We start from the raw sequence: 22,708 nt of genomic DNA on the forward strand, positions 1-22,708 counted from the left end.
CGACAGTGTTCTTTCATATAACCGCCACATGGGTGCAGTTGATCGTTGCGACCAAATGGTTGCATACGGTGGCTTCGACAGGAGAACGTTGAAATGGTGGAAAAATGTGTTTTTCCATTTGATTGGTCTTGCAGTGCTGACTTCATACCTGCTATACCAATACAGAGCCCGTCAACCTGAGCAACAAAGGGTATTCGGGAGGGAGCTAGTGGGCCAAATGATTGAGGCTGCTGATATTCCACCAACAGGACAGAAAGGAAGAAAGGTCAAGTCAGTAGAGAACCTTCAGAGGTTACCAGGGAGACATTTTATTACTCATTTGCCATCAACAAGTAAGAGAAGTCATGGACGAAGACAATGTGTTGTGTGTGGACCAGGTGAAGCAGACATATTCAGATCTTCAAATCCAGGCATCCCTCTCCCAAAAAGAACAGGGCGTGAAACTTCCTATCAGTGCCAGCAGTGCCATCTTCCAATGTGTATCGAGCCATGTTTTCAGTTGTACCACACTAAGTCAGATTACATCTTGGCCTATAAACGCCAAAAATCTGCACAGCCGAACACAGAAGAATAATTCATTAGAAGTTTCATCAGTGTATATATGTTTCACCAAATGTTTCTTTACATTATATTGCACAATTGATTAATTAACGGTAGACTTAAAGTCCTGGGATTTTGTTACATATTGTTTTACGGAATTGTGGAACCTCTAGGATACGAAGATTACTTTCAGCAGGTATGTCTTTTGAGCGGAATGAATGAATATTTGATGCCTTGAATTTTCAGCATACAGAGTTATCTCCCCTACTTCATTATATACATGCTGGGAACTTGGCCTGAATACTAAGATAAATTGTCCAATACATCACTAAATCTACATTTCACTCTTTTAACCAATGGATATAATAATCATTCAAATTCAGAATGATTTTGCAAATTATGTTGAAAACTAAGACAGTTTTATATATGGAAATTATGACACACAATTTGAGAGTAACAATAACACATACTGCTTACTAAATGTAAGAAAATATTAAGTTTTATGCAAATGTCGGTCATCAAATGACTTTTAGGACTTAGATCACATTCCTTAGAACATTTAAACATGAAAAAAAAAATATTGATTTTTAAAAAAAAAAATCAGACAATTCAGTACTGGGGGTATCTCTATTCAGAACAATTCAGCACCACTATGGTTAATAATCAAACAAATATTTACCTGATCAGGACTTGCACCTTTGTCCAGAAGCATAGATACGGTATCTGTCCGACCTTTACTTGCAGCTGTCCTCAATGCTTTAGACTGCAAAAGAATACATTGGCATGCACTATTAACAAGCCTATGCACGACACAAACACGATCACAAAAACTACGTGACAGTCACCATGTAGTGACTAGATGCTATCTATATGATCGTTATTGTTTTAGTGAAATCACAATGTTCCTCGTCAAAAGTTATACTGATCATTTTATGACTCCCTCCCACTGCTGACATCCTTTTAAATAAATATATCAAATACTGACTTACTGTTTGCGGTACTAATTATATCACATTAATTGTTGATGCTTACATAAACAGTATATGCCATAGGCTAGGAAGGTTCCACATGCACCCCCAAACTTCCGAACCAATATTTTTTGAACCCTTATGACTAACTGGTCACAGATCAAACTGTTAACACTGCATTAGTTGGAATGAACTTCTGGTTATGACGTCATCAATATTGCCGTCTCCATTTTGACTAATCTATGGAGTGTATATTTTTTTCGGATTTGTTCTGAAACGTCCAAATTTTGATTTTTTTATAATTCTGTTAATTATGAAATAACAAATTTAATAAAAAATAGAACATACCAATGAGGATCTACAGATCGTTTCAACGTTAAAATGGAAGAAATTAAAGATTTAATAAAATGAGTTAAAAGAAAGAAGATTTTATAACAAACGAACATATGATTATTGCTGGTTTAATGAAATGCTTGGTAAAGTATTTTAAATGTAATTTTTAAATGTGAATATGTTTCGACATCATTCAAACAGGGAATGATTATATAAGATGCATAAAGATAAATCAGATCCTACTAACTATAGAGCCATCATACTAACTTCAGCAATAGGCATTTTATTGAAAAACTTTTACTTCTTCGAATAGAAAATAGATAGCATGAACGGAAAATTACATTTACTCATCAATTAGGTTTTCGAAAAGAACATGGGTCTATCTCATCAATGTAAGCTGTCAAAGAACTAATTAACTACTACAATGGAAGAAATTAAATGTTTATTGTTGTTTTCTCGACAATGAAAAGGCATTTTCTTTAAGTTATGCTTGGCTGCCGATATTTTATCAAATGCATTGACATTCAAATAAAGCTCGCAGTGACAATGTATCAAAGGGTTATAAAGAGCCCAGTTTTTCTACTTTGCTTTGTGACAAATATTCTATTTTAGGTCATTTATATGTTTCAATTGTTTGTTCTATTTTGAATTCTTTTTATAAATCTTCATCGTTTGTGATTTATTTTTGTGTTTCAAAAGCCTGTGCGATACTATCGTCATTTCTAAATTCGTATTTGCTAGCCACCTCTTTTCCAATGTCGCAACATTTTGTAATCAAATTTCATGAATATCAAAGCAGAAATAGTACATTATTATCGGAAGAAACAAACAACGCCTTGTTTCCTTTGCCAGTGAGACATAGTATCTAGTATGGAGATCTTAATAATCAATAATTCCAGATCTACGAATTATATTAAACTCTAAAAAAACATTACCTTCTTAATGTTAGCTCCCTTTTCAATACAAAGCTTGACTACGCTTATGTTATCTCCTTCCACAGCTCCTTCAAGAACATCATCCTGGAAGACAATTAAAACAAATCAGTTGCAGTTATATCAATACGTCTATCATGTTTGGAAAATGGAAGACTTCCAAACATAAAAAAAATAAATCATATACAATATTTATGCATATCTTATAAAGAAGCATTTAGTAAAGTAGCCAAGGCACAAATGTATAATAATTTATAATAACATCTGGAAGTTCCGTATGCGTGTAACAACATAATTACATGTACAACAATATTTAACTAATAATATTAAATGGGTTTGAAAATATTACTTCAAAGAGTAAAATTTCTTTGCTGGTTTTATTGCATCCTCATGGAATATTTCTACACTGTGACTACAGTTTCTCTGACCATTTACGAGCAAAACGGGTGTTGATATAATTGCTGTGTCATTCTGAAATTTAACTACCATAAATGGTAACAAAGCTAATATGCTTAATTCATGATTTGAATATCATAAACGTATTTCATGTCCCAACATATTGTAGTATTATCAGACATTGATGCACCTAGAAAATGTGGAGTTACGTATGTTGTCTCCTCTGTGATATATGCTATTTTGGGAGGTATCAAGTCACTTTGTGCAAATATGTTGACGTGCTGCTTCTTGTGTGATTCAAATGAAAATGCTACTAACTACTACTGGCTCTTTTTTCTACTTTTACTTGTTTGATGAGATGTTTTTTTTAAGATACCAGGATGTTTGAATTATGCATAAATACTTCACATAAAACATTCCTAATTTTAAAGAAGATAATTTACAATTTACATACATTTTAAATAACATTAACATTACTGATCCACGGTGTAAATAAAGAGTATTACATTAAAGAAAGGAAAAAAAATATAGCATCGTTCATATATTTGTCACCTCGACGCACACATTGTTTTTTTTATTAAAGAAAGCTTCAATACTGAGGACTATCAGATGATTTTTACGACACGGATATATGAAACACCTCAAATTAATCTTCTATTAAAATATTTGCCTGAAAGAAAATGACCCGGCAATATGTTATTTTTGTCTTTGTTGAAAACATCCCAAAACTAACAACCTACATTTTTTATTTGTTTTTTGAGAAATTATGAAGATTAATGGATTTCTGGCCGTGTATCGTTAAACACACCTTGTTGATGTAACTACTATGCTGATTAAACAACCGTTTAATTACCGCGCAGGTCAATAGAGGTTCACAAATAAGCGACTGTTGCCCATCATGTCCATTAAACTAAAGTTAGTTAATTTTCACATTTTGAATTGACACGAGCTTTATTGAACATTACTTAACTAGAGTTTAGATAGATATGATAAACAACATACACGCGTTGGGGAACTTTATCCCATACCAACATTACTTTAACCGAGATGACCATTTCTCGTCTTCAATCTGGGAAACGTACCACCTTACAATGTGTACTACTTCAACATTTTCCCAGAATTTATATGCGAAAATGGCGTTTGATATAATTGTTTATCACAGTCAGTGTGAAACTTCATGTGTTTTCTCGCACTTGGCATGATGATATTTACCTTGTTGTTTAATACAACCCAGGGAAAAATATAGAGTAACCAAATGTCATACTATTACAACAATTAACATATGGATATATTCAACAGATGCATATATATAGGGATTGGATTTCGTTTTATGTTAACCATGCTTGTATGGAGCAATTCCTCTAAGAATATATTCTATGGGGCGCGTTAGCTCCCCATATTGAATATATTCTTAGAGGAATTGCTCCATACAAGCATGGTTAACATACAAACGAAATCCAATCCCTATATTTACACTCACACGACTTTTTATTTATATTTTATGCAATAAAATCGTCATTTGAAAGTGACGTAATTATTCAATAAAAGTCGGTCAAAAGTGGGAGGAGCTTACTCAATTGAACAGCGAATGATGACGCTGCACGTAAGGTAGAATTATTCATCCGCGACGACAAAAAAAGTTCAATATTTTAGTGTAAAATAAACATGACAAAGTAAATTTCAGAGATAATTTTATTTAATCAGATCAGAACTTTAAGTAGGTATTAAATTTTGCAAAAAAATTCATATATAGCGTAATAACATGAAGTATTTGTTCTCGGCCACATGTGTGAACTCGGTGACCGTTATTGTGCAGCGAGGCGAGGCTGACGCACGCTTACACAGTGGAGTTTTCCGAAGTTGTCAAAACACCAGTGTTCAAGTAGCTAACATTGTTTGAGATTGTCGTCTGACTTGACGATATTACATCCTTCGGAGCCATGTGATTATATAATCTACGCTTATATCCATCGCCATCTAGGCTATAGATGGAACAACTTCACTTGTGTTCGATGGATACAATGTATTTGTGGTGACGCGTAACTGTCAACACGTGGATTACTAGCGGTGCATGTTTTATAATACACATGATTAAATTCTCAAAGAACAAAGACAAGAGGATATGTTTATAACTGACCTCTATCAGGAGGTCTCACGCCCGTCCACCCAAAAGACTAGATCGTATGACGAACACAGACACAGAGGTAATGTTTACATTTGACACCCATCATTTTTAACAAAAATGAAAGCACGTCGCCCCGGTCGGGATATTTTTCCGTTTCTTTATACAATTGTTAATTTAAAACTTGTTTGAATCATATATAAATATAAAACATGTATTTATTGTTTACATTTTTCCAAAATTCTATGAAAAACAACAATATACACGTAATGTTGCATCAAAATGTAAACAAAGCCATGTGTTTGTTTAAAAAAAGTAGTCCTTTTACGTTGCATAGAACATTTTCTTACGCAAGTTCAAAGTTCAATGTTACCATGCAGTTATGGTAAACAAAATCGGCTAGTATTAGCGTATAGTGACCAAGCATAGCAAGTGTAAATATATATGTATGGTTTTGTTTCTGTACATGATAACAAAATTAAGGCCACTGGATGTTTTATATTAATTTAATGTTGTAGCCTTTGTAATGTTTGAATAATAAGTTCAAAATTAAAAAAAACCATCATGCGACGACTTAACTATCATCTTGATTCTATCTACTTTTTGTCCGTCGTTCGTCGTATAGCAATGCACGATTTTCATTCTCGACTTCAAGTTCGTTGATTTTTTTTCGGAAAAAAAGATCTTGATTAAAGATCAATTGAAATTGTGATTTATATGGCCCAAGTTCCCCAATGAGCCTAGCGGGTGGGACCGAAAGTGGCCAAATAGGCGAATAGATATTCTGGGACTATAGATATGGTCAAATCAAATCAATCAAATCATAGATGGGAATATTTCAAGGTCTTTTTAAAAAGTGTGAATTATATGACCCTGGCTTCTCTCGTTTCCCCAGGGATGGGGTCATCTTTACTATACTTTATATACAGGTAGGTAAAACACATTTTTGAGCATTATTTGGTCATTCGTAATAAGAAATAAGTCAAATGTCAGAATTATCATTATGAGATGACCATTTAATAATATTAACAATTTCCCATTACTGACACCCTGAGGTCTACAGGGTAGGGTCAAAAGGGGTCAAATATAATTGAAGCAAATTGCAATTACATGTAATGGTAATTTTATTATTTACATTACAAAAATGCATGCAATGCTCAATTACTTTTCAATTACATGTGATGTTTTTTAAAGGACATGAATAAAGATAGATTTGTCAGATTACGTTTTCCATATTTCTGTTCTCACTATAATTTTTGGCTTTTCACTTTAGCTTTAATGTCTTTATAATTAGTTACCATGCATGTCTACCATATATTTTGATAAAAGTTCTTTATTTAGCATTCCTGATCAATAGTGAGAACAGTGTCTTCCTCATCTATGCCCTTAATTGTATTAAATTAGGTACACAATAAAGTTTGATTTGAGGAACAAGGGGTCTAGACCAGATATTTGGTAATTATAAATAATCATACCTTTGGGGCAAATAGCATATTACATTCACTGGTAGCTCGGTATAACGTTAAAATCACACCTATTGTGAACTTATAAGTGACACTAGGTATATGGCTTAATAAAAGATTTAGTTTCCAGCACATATTAGTAAATAAAATGTATTTATATATATAGAAAAACTATGGGGTAAAATGAATACAAAGACTTTATCACATCTATAGATTTCAAAAGTAGCAAAGTTATAACATATCATAGAAACACAATTATTACCTAATGTTTCTTTTCTTTCTATTACTTCTACCAATGTAGACTATCTTAGTATCAGTACTATGTAATACTGAATTTCTGACCACACCAATTTTGAAAGTCTGATAATTATCAATGTAACCTCAAAAATTAAATGTACTTTAACATGATTGTATTGACCGATGAAATGTAAAACATAAATACATACTAACATGAAAATTTAAAGTACCTTATTTATGAATGCATATCTTAAATTAGTATACAAATGTACATGGATTTGTATTGTATAAAGATATTTATTTTTATTGATATAGTGCCAAGTCCGTGGGATACACGTTTTTTTCTTTTATTAAAAACTGAAAGTAAGGTGTAATTTAATTAATTACATTGTTAAAGTAATGGTAATTTAATTAATTACATTGCAACATACATGTAATGGTAATGGTAATAGTAATGCCATTTTAAAATGTAATGTGTAATCTAATCAATTACATTGCTATGTAATTGAACCCATCCCTGTCACATAGACAAATACCTACCCTATTGACGTCAGCTCCTTTATCGATAAGAAGTCTGACAATCTGTATGTGACCTGCCTGTGCTGCTTCCTGAAGACCATTACCCTTGGACACAAAGAAAAGAAAAAACAAATTATGATCTCTGGAGCGATAACGATGTTAACATTAGCGAATGTCAGTTAATGTGATGATCAACTACACTTTGTAAGATTACATAGTGGTGTTGATGTGTAGATGTAAATAATACACAATAGCCAAATACCTACCCTATTGACGTCAGCCCCTTTAGCAATAAGAAATTTGACAATGTGTATGTGACCTGCCCGCGCTGCTTCTTCAAGAGCATAACCCTGGGATACAAATAAAAGCAGTAGTAGTTCAGTTACTCAGATCTATTTTTCGATGTTTTAACTGAAAAATTACACATTGTAAGTATATGATAATGTAGTAGGGGAGGAAAAATAGTTGCCCGTTTATCCCTCTGGCAGTTTTTCGAAATATGATTTTAGGAGTGGTATGATGTCTACTTTAATTTTATGCTAGTTCTCATTGAGAACTATTGTCATATGGATATATCATGACGGCCATCTTGGATTTCAGTTATCAAATTATCAAAAAACGGTCAAATTTGCATATACGGGCATAGAGAGAGAACTAAACAACATACATAGGCAAATAAACACTTTTTATATGATTGAAACATGCTGAATACAACTTATGTTTACTTATATCGGACTCTGGATTTTTTTTCAATCTGGAAATGTATAGCTAGGTATACTAACAAAGAAGTGCTCCGATGCTGCCTAAAGCAGCGTATTAATTACAAATGCTTTGACAATAAAGGAGTATGGAATAGGAGTAAAGATTTGCTGATTCTAAAATCGTAAACGTTTTGCCTTTATTTTTTTTCTTTTAAAATTCTACTGAACATTATAGCTAAATCGTTATTTGTATGATTAGAAAGAAAATACTATATAAATCCAATATATACATATACATGTAACATGTTAGATCTATAACCTGCCATTTTAATCATTTATATGTTTGTACAACACATTAATTATGCATATTTCTGATATTGCGAAACACGATCGCATATTGCTGTGAGTTCCGTCTACTACATGCAAAATGAAAACCTGTTCCATAAACTTATATGTTTTAACTACACATTTGTTGAATTAGCCGCTCATCAATTGGAATCCATATTAAATTTTAATGTTTCTAATAATTAGCAAGATAATGTCCTTTTAAAGTAGAGTTTCTGATAATAAACATGACCATGATAGAAAGCTATGTCCTAAAATAAAGTTGGCGAACTGCAGTTAATGTGGTGACCAACTACATTTGGTAATATTACATCGTGGGCTTGTAGTGAACATGTTAATAATAGTTCATAGACAAATATTACCTTATTGACGTCAGCTCCTTTATCAATTAGAAGTCTTACAATGTGTATGTGACCTTCATCCGCTGCTTTCTGAAGAGCATTAACCTGGAATACAAAGAAAATCAGTTATTGCAGTAGTCACGTTGCTCAGGAGTGGTTTGCAATGTTACAACTAAAACACCAAAGAAAATGTGTTTATTGGATATTGTTTTAATGCTTGATCCCATGTTTATATCTAAATATGGATTCGTGTTTATATAGTACAATAATAAAAGAATATAATTAATGTTCGAGATTCCTATATCTGCAAATCTATATTATTTACATGATTCGATAGTTACTATTTTAATATAATTTACAATAAACACGGTGATTAAAATGGGATTCTGTAATCGTGTGGTTTGAGAGCGAAGAGTTAACATGTTACATACTATTAAGTTCAACCTAGTTCAATTATTTGCAGGTTAATACAATATTTGATGCAGCACTTCATACTCCTGATATATTAACATTCATGTTGATACATGTTAATTGCAGAACGTTTTTGCATAGGCTGTTTTAGAGTTTATGTTTACTTTTGTCGGGCAACTTGCAAAAGTCAAATATGTCTTTCATCTTGCAAAATAGCTAACTGAATTTAGCAGATTTTAATGATGGAATTACGCGCTATCTAATTATAATAAGTAGATCGTAAAGTGCGATGTTATCTGCATTGTCAATAATCCTGATTGAATTCCATGCATTATTTGATAATCAAACTGGAATTAATTTAGATACAGTGTAACACGTCTATTGTATGTTACCATAGCTCTGTGTCATTAATGGATTCATTTATCTCTCCCTAATATGTATACTTCTTGTTGTCATAACAACATTTCTTATTAAATCAAATTTCAATGCATGAAATGATACACCTTAAATCATTCTGATTGATAGGATAGTGTGCTTAGAATACACAAAGGTATTTTTGAAAAATAAATATGTGACTCCGAAAACTATTGACTATTTCAATAACAATAAAAGGATATATGTTACTTGATGCAATTACTCAAAATTTCAGTTGATTGATCGCAAGATATTCTGAACACATCTTAATCTTGTACTGCAAAGACATGTTAAATGTAGAAAGGGTAGTACAATCTATCACACGATTGGTGTGATTTTATGTCAATTGTCAACAATTTGAAAGCACAGCAGTTTGTAAAACAATGACATTATACATGTATGTATTCGAATACTTGATGTGTAAAAAAATGGTAAAAAACTTGATACCTACATAATAACCTTCTTCAACTCATTGTTTATTTTGTTCTAATTTTGCTAGTATCATAATTTATGTTTTGTTTTCGACATAATTATTACATATAATCACTGATCACTCCTATTATGTAGATTTCTCACTGTAACAGAGGACTCACTTTTATCGCTCTATCACAAGCTCCCTTAATGATTCGTGTACAATCATTCAATCGGTACGAGCAAACTTCAGGTTTCAGTCTACAATTTATTCTTCAGAGTATTTTCACAGAAGGAAAGCCTTATTCAGGCAAGTGTAACTCCGTACTTTATCACTACTATCGACAAGCCTAATTTAGGCACAACTGTCTCCGTACTTTATCACTACTTAAGACAAGTCTTATTTAGACACACCTATCTCCGTACTTTATCACTGCTATAGGCAAGTCTTATTAAGTTACACCTGTCTCCGTACTTTATCACTACTATAGGCAAGTCTTATCTTATTTAGGCACGCCAATCTCCGTTCTTTATCACTACTATAGGCAAGTATTGTTTAGGCACACCTGTCTCAGTACTTTATCACTACTATAGACAAGTCTTATTTAGGCACACCTGTCTCAGTACTTTATCACTACTATAGGCAAGTCTTATCTTATTTAGGCACGCCTATCTCCGTTCTTTATCATTACTATAGGCAAGTCTTATTTAGGCACACCTGTCTCAGTACTTTATCACTACTATAGGCAAGCCTTATCTTATTTAGGCACGCCTATATCCGTTCTTTATCATTACTATAGGCAAGTCTTGTTTAGGCACATCTGTCTCAGTACTTTATCGCTCCCGTAAAGCCATAACAACTGACACATATAGGAAAGCCGTGTTCAAGCATATCTACATGATTACATTTAACATTAAGTATTTTCATCTCGTCGGCTCGTATAACAAGGTCAAAAAATACAGTATATGTTGCAATCAACACCCGTTCCCTGTCGTCAATTACATTTTCTTATCTATAGCAGATCATTATAAAGCATCATTGCTTAGTTTTACTCCATTGTATCATTGTCTGAAGATTTGACAAATTATGTTGATGTATTCTGAAGTTATCATCCGGAGGCTAACATTTGTAATGCATATTATTTTTAGTAACAGCGACCCTTGTCATTGACCTTTTGACTCCAAAGTCACTCCAAAACTGCATTTTGCTAAATACTACCACTGTTTGAAGTTTGATCACATTTCATCTATTCGTTCAAAAGTTATCGTCTGGACAACAAATCCGGACAGACAGACCGACAGACATATGGCCGGCCAGACGGGTGGGCGGGTCGGCAGACAGGCAGGCAGGCAGGCAGACAGGCAATTTAAAATAAAACGCACCTTATTTGGATCTGCTCCGTGTTTCAATGACATTTGAACGATATTTATTCTATTCCAGAATACTGCATAATCCAAGGCCTAAAATATAACAAAATTATAGCGTTGAATGGCTTGTTATTGCCATTAATTTATTGTGATTTTTCCAATGTTTCAAATTGACCTCCCCGTTTAACCCTCTATAACTGACAAATGACTCAGACCTGACCTTAATCATTAGTCCTATGATGAAGTCCTAACCCATGTGTATCTGTAAACACAAAATATGTCATGACCGCCAGAGGTCCCAAATTAACACTCATCCTCTGTACATCTGTTTTCGAGACTTCCAAACCAGTTTAACTCGTTTATTACTAAGTTAAATAAAAGCTTGTTTCATTTGATATTTTAAGCCTGATAAATTCAAATGGAACACTCTAATTGAATGTAAGCATGTTTTATCTTTGATTAAATATTCGAAAATGAAATGGATCAGAAGAATACTTGTAGATGCTAGGAAAACCTGGAAAACATTGTTAAATGAAATATTGTCATTTTGAATCTAATTGTTATATAAGCTTGTTAGTAATAAAATGAAAGAGTCAGAATATTTCAATATAAAAGCAATCGTATAATTCTTACTACAAAAAAGTTGTAAGTGAAAAGAAATAACATAATAACAGACATTGTACATGTTATAACAAGGAGAATGTAAAGCATTTGTTTTCGCAATGTGCAAAGATTAGTTGAACAGTTTATTGTTTGGTACATTGAACATAACAACACGCAGCATTTCTATAATTTCAAAAAATAATAAGCATATTATTCTGGGTAATCTTGAAATTTTGAAAATTGTTAAATCATTGATTTTTATGCTAAAACAGCAAATATAATACTGTCGTATGTAAGGTTCTATTCCGAAGTTTGGAATATGTTTCATCTATTTGCCAACACTAGCTCAATAGAAAACAAATCGGGGAAAACGGATCTTTAATACTTCGGAGAGCTTATTAGTTACACAACCTAGACTCAGTTTTTGAATTTCACAATATTGCAAAGCTATTTGTATTAACGTTTTTATTAAGTTCGTTCCCTTTCCATACGCATAATACAAGCTTGTGTGCATGTGTGTGTTGAGGGTGGGTGGGGGCAAATAAGTAAATATCATAAGCATACAGGTGAGGTCCGAGTGTAGATGTAAAGTAAGAAAAGAATATTTCACCTGTCGTATGGTCAACTTTTTTGGCTATCAATTGGTTAATTCACCTTATTTCGGCGTAAAAGAGGATATAAACTGGAAAATAATATCTGATGATATGCTTTACGTAACCCTTGGATGTTCATGTTTCGATGACTTATGCGATGTGTACATTATCACCTCCGTCAGCCAGCAAATATAAACTATATTAAAACTCGTGATACTGAATAAAAGTAGTGCTAAGTAAATATTGTGGGAGACAACTCGTACACTCTTTACACCATTCTTACGCTGCAGACATTTGTCTGAAGTCATTGAAAACGTCACAAATGAAACATTCACTTGCTGTATTACAAAAACCATTGTGTAAACGATACTTCCCAATTTTAAGTATTTGTTTTAAAATACACCGAAGAAATTTAAATAAAGCTTACTTATTTGATTTATGATAGTGCTGTAAAATCCTTTCGAATACAACCCGTACACATTTTATTCTGGTGTGTACCTATGTTGCATAATCATTTGTCTAACCCAATATACGTATTACAAGTCATCATTTCCTCATACATGGAACATTCGCTGAGAACAAAAACCATTATTAGACAAAAACTTTCACAAACCTTAACACTTTCTTTAAAATAAACCGCAAAACAAGATGTACCTTATTTGGATCTGCTCCGTGTGCCAGTAACACCTGAACAATATCGTCTTTAGTCCACAATACTGCATCATGTAAGGCCTGAAATTATAACAATCTTATATAGCTAGATGAAAGGTTAGTGTTTATTTGCATCACAGTGTAGAGTTTAAGTGTCAAACAATTATGCTAGAGAGAGAGAGAGAGAGAGAGAGAGAGAGAGAGAGAGAGAGAGAGAGAGAGAGAGAGAGAGAGAGAGAGAGAGAGAGAGAGAGAGAGAGAGAGAGAAAGAGAAGGAGAGAGAGAGAGAAGGGGGGGGGAGCTTTATCATCGGGCACCAAGATATGGACATCTATATTTTAGTTTTTTCGATGAATTATTAATTTTGCACTGATTAAATCATTGTGAGATTTGCAGTTACCAACTATTTAATATTATGATATCGTTGACAAATCATTATATGGCCACGAATGGAGTGTTCAAATGTGTACCTGCCCTTGTGTAATAATCCACAGTCTTTCTGGGTATGCATTGTATGATTTTACTATAAATGTATATATCTGCTAAACTCAAATAAAAGTACTTGTAATAAGGTCTGTTGCGAGAGTTAAAGAACAAGATACAAATATCTTACTACACGTGTAGCAAATATCAACAACCATATCGTTAGTGTCACGAATATTACAGAGGTCGTTTTTTTCTGGAACTTACACATTTGTCATTCGACCGGTGTTTTACATGTTTGACTTACTTAATGCTTGGTTATGCAGCTAAGTAAAGTGCTTAATGGTGCAAATGTATATCATGATATAATTTATCTATTAAAATTGTCAAAACATGACGCATATATATCCACAGTCTTTTATATATTCCTGTCTGATGCAACACTAAGCACATGTCATTTAAAAACATTCTCGCTTTAAATCTGTTTGGTTTTCAAGATTATATGCGTGAAGTCGGTTACGATTCCAATTACTTTTTTATATTATTACTTTTGCTCATTAAAAAAACTACCACGAGTAGATTATACTTTACAATCATTATGACGCAAGGGAGAGGGAGAGCAATGACTACTAAGTATATTATGGTGTCTATGTCAACTAATGATGACAAAAATATTTTTTTTTTATAATCAAACTTTTTTTTTATAATTATCTTTTTATTCATGATTTTCATTCAGTACAATTAAATATACAAATACACTCAATAGACTCTCAAACACATACATACTTACGTAAAAAACATACACTCATATATTTAACACATGCATATACATTCACATACATACAAATACGAAGCTTAAATTTCTAGTACATACGTAGAAAAAAATATACGAATTAGGAGTTTGGAGATGAGGGGGAAAATTATATTGTACTGAATATTAAGGAAAGGAATCAAAGACAGGATTAGAAGAAAAAGAAAAAAGTGATAGAGTTATAAAGAAAGAAAAAGGAAAATGAAAAGAAAGAAAAAAGAAAAAAAAAGTTAAAAGAGTCTAGGTAGGATGGAGACGGAGGAACAATTATAACTGTATAAAAAATCTTTAATCAAAAAAAAAAGAAAAAAAATGCAATTTCGGCTTTGTGCAGGGAAAGGGGAAGGGGGGAATAAAATGAAATAAAATAAACAAATTATAAATATGGATTTAAAAAGTTTAATAAAGTAAATGTGTGACAAAGTGCAATTATAACTTGATTAGTTTTTCCCATTTTCTCCATTCATTTTCAAATTTAAGTTTTACTTTTTCATCTTTACTATTTGAAATATATTTTTGAATTGTATAATGGTCTTTAATTGTGTTGATTAGAGCGTTGGTGCTTAATGAGTTGTGTAAACATCTCATTCTGTAAATGTATTGCTTTATAATTATGATAATTTCATTGTCCACTCTATTACTATGGAGATAATTTTCATGCAAGAGTCCAAAAAGAAAGGATTTTTTATTAACAGAAAAGGGAATTAAGAGAGCTTGTAATAATGTGTCAAAACTTTCAAGTAATTCTTGCACTTCGTCACACTCCCATAACAAGTGTGTAATAGTTTCAGGCTCAGTATTACAGAGTACACAAAGAGGGGAGATAACTACTCTGATTTTAAACAGAAATGAATTTGTTGCCAAAATATAATGGATTAATCTATATTGGAACCACTGACAAGAATATATACGGAGGGGGGGTTTACGTCGAATTAATATAAGGAAAGCATTCTGTTATAATTGTTTTATTACAAATTTTCATTCTCCGAATCACACTCTTAAAATCATTCTTGACCACGGCATGGCCTAATAACTAAATTAAATCAAACAAAATATAATTTCTTCGTTCCAATGTTGAGTGTATAAGTAGAAATATAAAATAGGTAATCATAATTTGATAATACATATAATATATGCATTTGTTTATTGAATCAAATGTATACATCCTACGAGATATGGTTATGTACAATATTATTTCGTATTTATTAGTATCAGTAATATTTTCAGATTTCCGTTCTTAATTGTTAAATGGATATTACTGGTTTCCGGAACCAGTTGATCCAGTCATTGATACAACACAATTGACAATTAGGCATTAGACATATCAAGGAAGTACATCGTATGGTTTACCTATTGATATTTCCAGTTTTTTGAAATAATATTTTCTGTTTTTTTTTTCCTAAATATATATCGGAATTCCATAGCAGGACTGTAAATACCATATTAATGACAATGCTCTTGTAAGACTGTATTTTATTTCACATTTTACGTCTAATTTCACCTAAACCACGCATTTGGTGCATTAATATGCGTTCGTCTCTAAATCAACGGTAATATAAAACTCAATTGCCCCGTTTTGCGATACCAACAGGGTCAACATATGAGTGTTTTATTCCTTGCTATAATTCCTAATTACTTAATGTTTCTATCATATGTATATAACCGTATAGTTGTTGTTAATTATATCACTTCGTTTGGACGCTGGTCGGTGATTTTATTTCCATAACTCCAGGTGTTGCTTTTCATCGCATTTTAGCTAATAAACACTTCCAAAAGGTATCCACGTAGACGTTTGTCTTTTCCGAATTGACTCGTTAAATAATTAATCATTTTGTTCAAAGTAGAGACTGCAAGTGATGGTTTAACTGGAAATTGATGTAAATGTTCACATTGAACGGCAAGTGTAGTAAGTAAAGATGCAGCCAGGTTATTTTGACTAAAGCAGAGTCAGCGACAGCTAGTCATTGGATTATTTCAGCACCTACTAGTCCGCCAAGCGTGAAAAAGTTGCCGAAAGTAGGACTGACCATTCATTGACACCAAAGATGCCGCAAGCAGCAGTACTTGTATGGCAAAATCCTTATATCGCTTTTGGTATAATACCAACCTCAATAAGTGTAATTGATAATTTAGGCGTGTACGTATCAGCTTCATATGGGCTTTCGTAGTAATTAAATAACTCAATAGGAAATTCACATTCGGCCCTTATATTATCTCTTAGTTGATGAGGAGCTTCTGATCAAACCCAAAATCAGTGAGAGGTTAGGTTGGATTATTATTATATATCTTAACATCAGTGTATCAAGAGCAATCATTTCAAGTTAAAAGGCTGATATGTGTAATCTATTGCAGCTGATTTGGTGCAGACAAGCCAGGACTGTGATAATCTGCATTGTATAAGCTATACTACTTGTAGAGAGATAATCGTAAAGTGTGTGTGTATGTACCGAGAAACAAAATATGCTCGACACGAATAATTGATTTCATAGAACGTGTAAATAAAAAAAATTAACAGCAAGAGGGGCGACGTGGAAATTATTAGTCATAATTGGATGTTAAAATTGATCATTGTTAATCTCGAATGTCGATTGCAGGGTACATAGTCAGTTACACTGTTTTCTATTTCGATAAACACTAACACCTTTAAAATACCAAGAGTATATCCGCTGAAACAATCGCACACTTTCGGTGTTGTAGGTGAGACATTTCAACTGTCGTATTGTGGACATATTTGACTATCACTCTTTTGTTGATAATCTTATCTCTGAGTACAGGATAATATAAACTAAATGGCGTATGCTTTGATAGGTTGTCACATATAACCATTGCATGTTCCAGGGGTCATGTTTTCATGAACATACTTATTATGATACTGACTAATAATTTCAATTTCAAAATATTTCATTAAATAATTCGATGCAATAGAGCTTGGGCAGCAGGCTATGTCTATATAAGCCCTCTCCCTGATTAATTATTAGTACTGTTTAATCATTCCGAAGACAACTCGTACACGTTTTACACCATTATGTATTTACACTGCGTGGTTATTAATTGTAAACAAATTACAAGTCATCGAAACGTCACACATGACATAATCAATGGTCGTTTGATAAAGATCATTACATAAACCAAATTCCAAACTCAAAGTAATTGTTAGGAAATAAGCTGCAGAAATTTAAAATAAAACGTACCTTATTTGCATGTGCTCCGTGTTCTAGCAGCACGTTAATGATATCCACATTGTCCCTGACTACTGCGGGACGTAATGCCTGGGATTATAATAATATCAGATCGTTAAATTGAATGTCACTAATTTATTTGAAACATATCTTATATTTTCACTTCATTACAACTAGGGTTATATAAACAGTATATAATCTAAAACAGTATTACATGATACAAAAGCTTTTTTACAAAGATTATGTATATATTTTCATTCCATTTAATTTTATTTTTTAGTAATGCATAACAATCAGTTTTTTTATGTTTTGTATAATGTAAGCCACCACATTAAAGCATTACGCAAATGGTCATTGGTTGACGATATCGACGAATTAAAGTTAGCAAGGTCTAACTATAAGCTTATCATAGAAAATGTTACGGTTAATATTGTTAAACGCTATGACTGCTTTTTTTCAACAGCTAATATTATCTAAACACTACGAGTTAGTACTACTAAAACGATTATTTCGTTGCATAAAATATTAATGATATGATTCAAAATGTGATATTATTTGATTGGAAATATAGGGTGCGAAGAAATAATAAAACAAATGACATAACCATATTTATGAAGAATGTCCTTCCGTTTTTTGTCTATGACTTCATAACCCCAAAAGTGTCCCACTGGTCTACAGTTTTTGTGTTTGTTTTAATTAAGACCTTTCTAGTGCATATAAAAACACATTATGGGATATATGTGGTATGTCTGTGTGTCCACATCCTCCCTTATTTCGCACGAGTAAATTTGACACAACAATAAGTAGCCAACTATGAAAAAAATATTCAATGTTATATATGATGTTATAAATCGATGTGAATTTATCATTTGAATGACATCATCATGGTCATTGACCCAGCAATTTGGATATGCACCAGTTTGCGCGATACGATGGTTGTATTTATATCTCCACACATCACCTTAGAGATGATTCATTGAACACAAAATTACAATACAATAGTTACAAAAATTATTATCATTCTAATGCGAACCATAACTGCTTCAATATAAAAACTATTGGTTTAATCAAATCCGCATGCTTGTAATATTGATAAAGCATTTGATTATAATACTTTAACACGTAACCCAAACGGTTCTGTCTCATTTCTAAAAATATAATCCATATCACTTATTTCTTTTCCATCTTATCATCACTTTCTTATTTTAAAGAAACGGGTTTTGAAAGAATTGCATTAAATGATCATCTAGTAACCCAGTTTTTGTTTAGGCTGTCTAACACAAAGCATAATTAAGATACGACTTCAAATATATCAAATACTGTTTAACACTGCGCACATTATAACCACATTGCATGTTTAAGACTTACTGTGATGTTTAATCAAACTATGCACTAGATTAACATAACGACTAGCGATAAATACTACATGTGAACCTGACATGAAATTAGGTTCATATAAAACTTTTACCATTAGAAAAGGCATTAATATACTAATGCGACATATTTAGTCGTGGAAGCAACTTGACAATCATATTTTGACATAAAAAAATATAGCATAATACATACGCATGGTCGATATTTATAACATTTGAATGATATTAAAATAGTATCACATAATATTAGGTATAGACATATCGTCTTAGTTGTAAAAACTGTTACTAATTACTCACACTGTTTGGGTCCGCTCCCTTTCTCAAGAGGTTTTTTAATGCTCTCTTGTTGCCTCTATGAACTTCATCAGACAGTCTCGTGTTAAGCTAAAAGGATAAATAATATCAAACATCATCGTGTACTAGAGTGTGTTTATACACTATCAGTTGATGACATAATTATACATTATGACCGATGAATTTCAGTTACGTTCACGGACATATGGCGGTGTATGAACCTCATGTGGGTGTTCGGTTCATTTTTGTTAATCAGCTCATTGATCAAACTGTCAACTTTACCACGACGAAACATATTATCAATCTGACAACTTTACACCGACGAAACATATTATCAATCAGACAACTTTACACCGACGAAACATATTATCATTCAGACAACTTTACACCGACGAAACATATTATCAATCTGACAACTTTACACCGACGAAACATATTATCAATTAGACAACTTAACACCGATGAAACATATTATCAATCAGACAACTTTACACCGACGAAACATATTATCAATCTGACAACTTTACACCGACGAAACATATTATCAATCTGACAACTTTACACCGACGAAACATATTATCAATCTGACAACTTTACACCGACGAAACATATTATCAATCTGACAACTTTACCACCGACGAAGCATATTATCAATCTGACAACTTTACACCGACGAAACATATTATCAATCTGACAACTTTACACCGACGAAACATATTATCAATCAGACAACTTTACACCGACGAAACATATTATCAATCTGACAACTTCACCACGACGAAACACATTATCAATATGACAACTTTACACCGACGAAACATATTATCAATCTGACAACTTTACACCTACAGCATATATAATCGAAATCCCGTGATTTAGTTTATTCCTTATGGAACAGAACAAAATGGCGATAGAACTATGATATTGATCTATTTCAATATACACCTGCTTAGTTTGTTTCAATATACACCTGCTTAGTTTGTTTAATAATCGTAATTACTCCGAGATTTTCGAGGATATGTCTTTTTAACTAGTTTCATATAGTATCAAGTGACTGAGAAAGAATTAGTCGGTCACCACGTGTGCTGGTTTCTTCAAAATTATTATTACAAAATTGCATCAAAACAGTATTAATGATGCATTTTATCAATCATGTAGATTAAGAATAGTGTTAAAGATATACCTACTGCATCAATTGTTATATCCGTTAAGGTATGTGTTGTTGAATCAAACTGGCTTAGTAGAGCTGTGTGTAGGGTACACCTAAATTTATTAAACGACAAGTTACATGTAGCTCTGTATGTTTTGTAATAACATCAGCATAGAGAAAGACAATTAAAAACTTCCCAGTGATACAGCAGAATTCAATAATATTAATATACCTTTGAACTTCTAAAATTATGGTATAGTATTAGGCATGCATACATTTCATATATAGACATATATGTATCGACAGTCAAATATTTATTGTATTGATCATAACTGTTGACTTGGTTTCTTTATTAAAGATTAAACATTTCAAATTAAAAGTATGAATTAAATTGTACCTTGCATTCCTCTGCCACTTGCCCACTTGGTCTATGTACTCGACTCCACACGATTTCGATTTCCATAGTTTGACGACCCAATGTGATTTGTCACTGAACATTTCTAAAAAAAAAAAAAAAAAAAAAAAAAAAAAAAAAACATTAATCGTTCAACTCTATCAACAAATAACGCTAAAAGATAAGACTAAGAAAAAAGCCATAATTGCAACTCTGAAATATCACTTGGTTGCCAGAGCCAAACATGTTCGCTTCTATTACATTGTAACTTTTTTCTTGTCTTTCAACCATATTGCACTGAAATGTCTGAGATGAGCATGTATATAACAACTGCTTAACTACTGATCACTACTATGTAGCAGAATGTAGATATTTATATATCGATGCATACATTTAAGCAATAAACTGTTACCAGATTGGACATGCAATTGACATGAAGCTCATCCAGAAGAAAAATGAATAGAATGATGCCCGTTAGGACGCCATGGATATTTATCTTTCTAACGGATGGACTTCATATTAACTGTATGTCCAATCTGGTCGCAGTTTATCACTTATATTTTAATTACGATCATTCAAATTCCAAACTGTACATGTATATCTTTTGCCCCCCCCCCACCTGCGCTAATGTTGACGTCACAAAGTTCAATATACGAAACAGCCATAATTTCAACGTTTGAATATAGTTCAACACAAAACGGTTTGAAAATACAAGCATATTGAGATACACACTCAAAAATAATCTATGAAGGTAAACACTCGTTTGTCTTATATAACACATTTTAGAAAAGGACGTATTGTCAGTACCTCGTAAACCACACAAGTGTCAAAACAACTAGTATAACCTGGCATTACCTATCATATCGCATCAGTTAGATTCGAGAATGATACACTAAGATTGTAAACTCGCCCTTCAACAGTTGTTTACGAAACACTCTAATATCTTTTTACTATTATCTAATGGCGTCTGTATCTGTATATTTCATTTATTCATCACAAAACAGTATGAGAAACAGTATCATTACGTGAGAAGTCACATGGTGTTGTGTTCTCGTTTTCTTCCGTTTTAAGCATGTGGCGGTCTAGAGTTTGACTGAAGTAGCATGTCGATTAGCTGTATTTTTGTAGTGTAAAAGTCAGTGATGTCACTATCGAGGGATTCGTATATGATTTCAAAATAACGAAATAATATGTGTATTAATCAATTTGCTTAAGGGGCTTTGTATTACAACATTCAAAACTATATTTATATAATGTTTTTCTTCTGTTAAAAATAAGATTTTAATTAATTAATCTTCTAAATTAGCTCTGTCTGATATTTCATTCTATAGCTATCTTAGTTTATCACTACATAGTTAGGTCAAGATCATGCAAACAATCTGTGCGGGTATACACTTGATAACGTTTACCAGTGGTATCTGTTCAGACAGAGGATGGCCTGTGATCTCAAAGGTTGTGGAGTCTAATACTTACTGTTGTTGTGATTATGTGATAACGTTTTATCTAATATGATGGCCAGCGAAAACGTTTTTGCAACAACTTCCGCATGAAATTGTTTGTTACTTCCCCATTTTCTTTTTTATTGTCTATTCTGTCCAATAAATTTCAGAAACACCGTGACAAAACCATGGCGATGCTTGTTTCAGCATTTGATTCCCATCGCATCGGTTATGAAATATATATCATTGATTTATGCTGATTTATCGAAAATGTCACGGATTTCAATACAATAACAA

The 22,708-nt window shown here is 32.5% G+C and overlaps 1 protein-coding gene across 1 annotated transcript; it reads right to left on the minus strand.

Moving 5' to 3' along the window:
• Positions 1–84: 84 nt before the first annotated feature.
• Positions 85–21,341, minus strand: LOC138305738 (putative ankyrin repeat protein RF_0381). The gene is made up of 12 exons (XM_069246018.1): positions 20,976–21,341; positions 20,616–20,691; positions 19,432–19,518; positions 17,774–17,851; positions 13,352–13,429; positions 11,517–11,594; positions 8,919–9,002; positions 7,777–7,860; positions 7,532–7,615; positions 2,777–2,860; positions 1,220–1,303; positions 85–548 (listed from the first exon to the last, which is right to left on the minus strand). The coding sequence occupies exons 1-12, from the start codon at positions 21,074–21,076 to the stop codon at positions 510–512; spliced, it is 957 nt and encodes a 318-aa protein (XP_069102119.1). The 5' UTR covers positions 21,077–21,341; the 3' UTR covers positions 85–509.
• Between the last annotated feature and the right edge of the window lie 1,367 nt (positions 21,342–22,708).

The sequence above is a fragment of the Argopecten irradians genome, chromosome 13 (genome assembly GCF_041381155.1).
Source record: "Argopecten irradians isolate NY chromosome 13, Ai_NY, whole genome shotgun sequence".
NCBI lineage: Eukaryota > Metazoa > Mollusca > Bivalvia > Pectinida > Pectinidae > Argopecten > Argopecten irradians.

What these genes read in the sequence shown, in the direction of transcription:
- LOC138305738 (XM_069246018.1), bottom strand. Translation starts at nt 21,076, where the DNA reads ATGTTCAGTGACAAATCACATTGGGTCGTCAAACTATGGAAATCGAAA. An exon ending in ACGGAGCACATGCAAATAAG is followed by an intron (nt 13,430 to 17,773) that starts GTACGTTTTATT and finishes TTATAATTTCAG; the next exon opens with GCCTTACATGATGCAGTATT. An exon ending in AGGGAGCTAACATTAAGAAG is followed by an intron (nt 1,304 to 2,776) that starts GTAATGTTTTTT and finishes ATTCTTTTGCAG; the next exon opens with TCTAAAGCATTGAGGACAGC.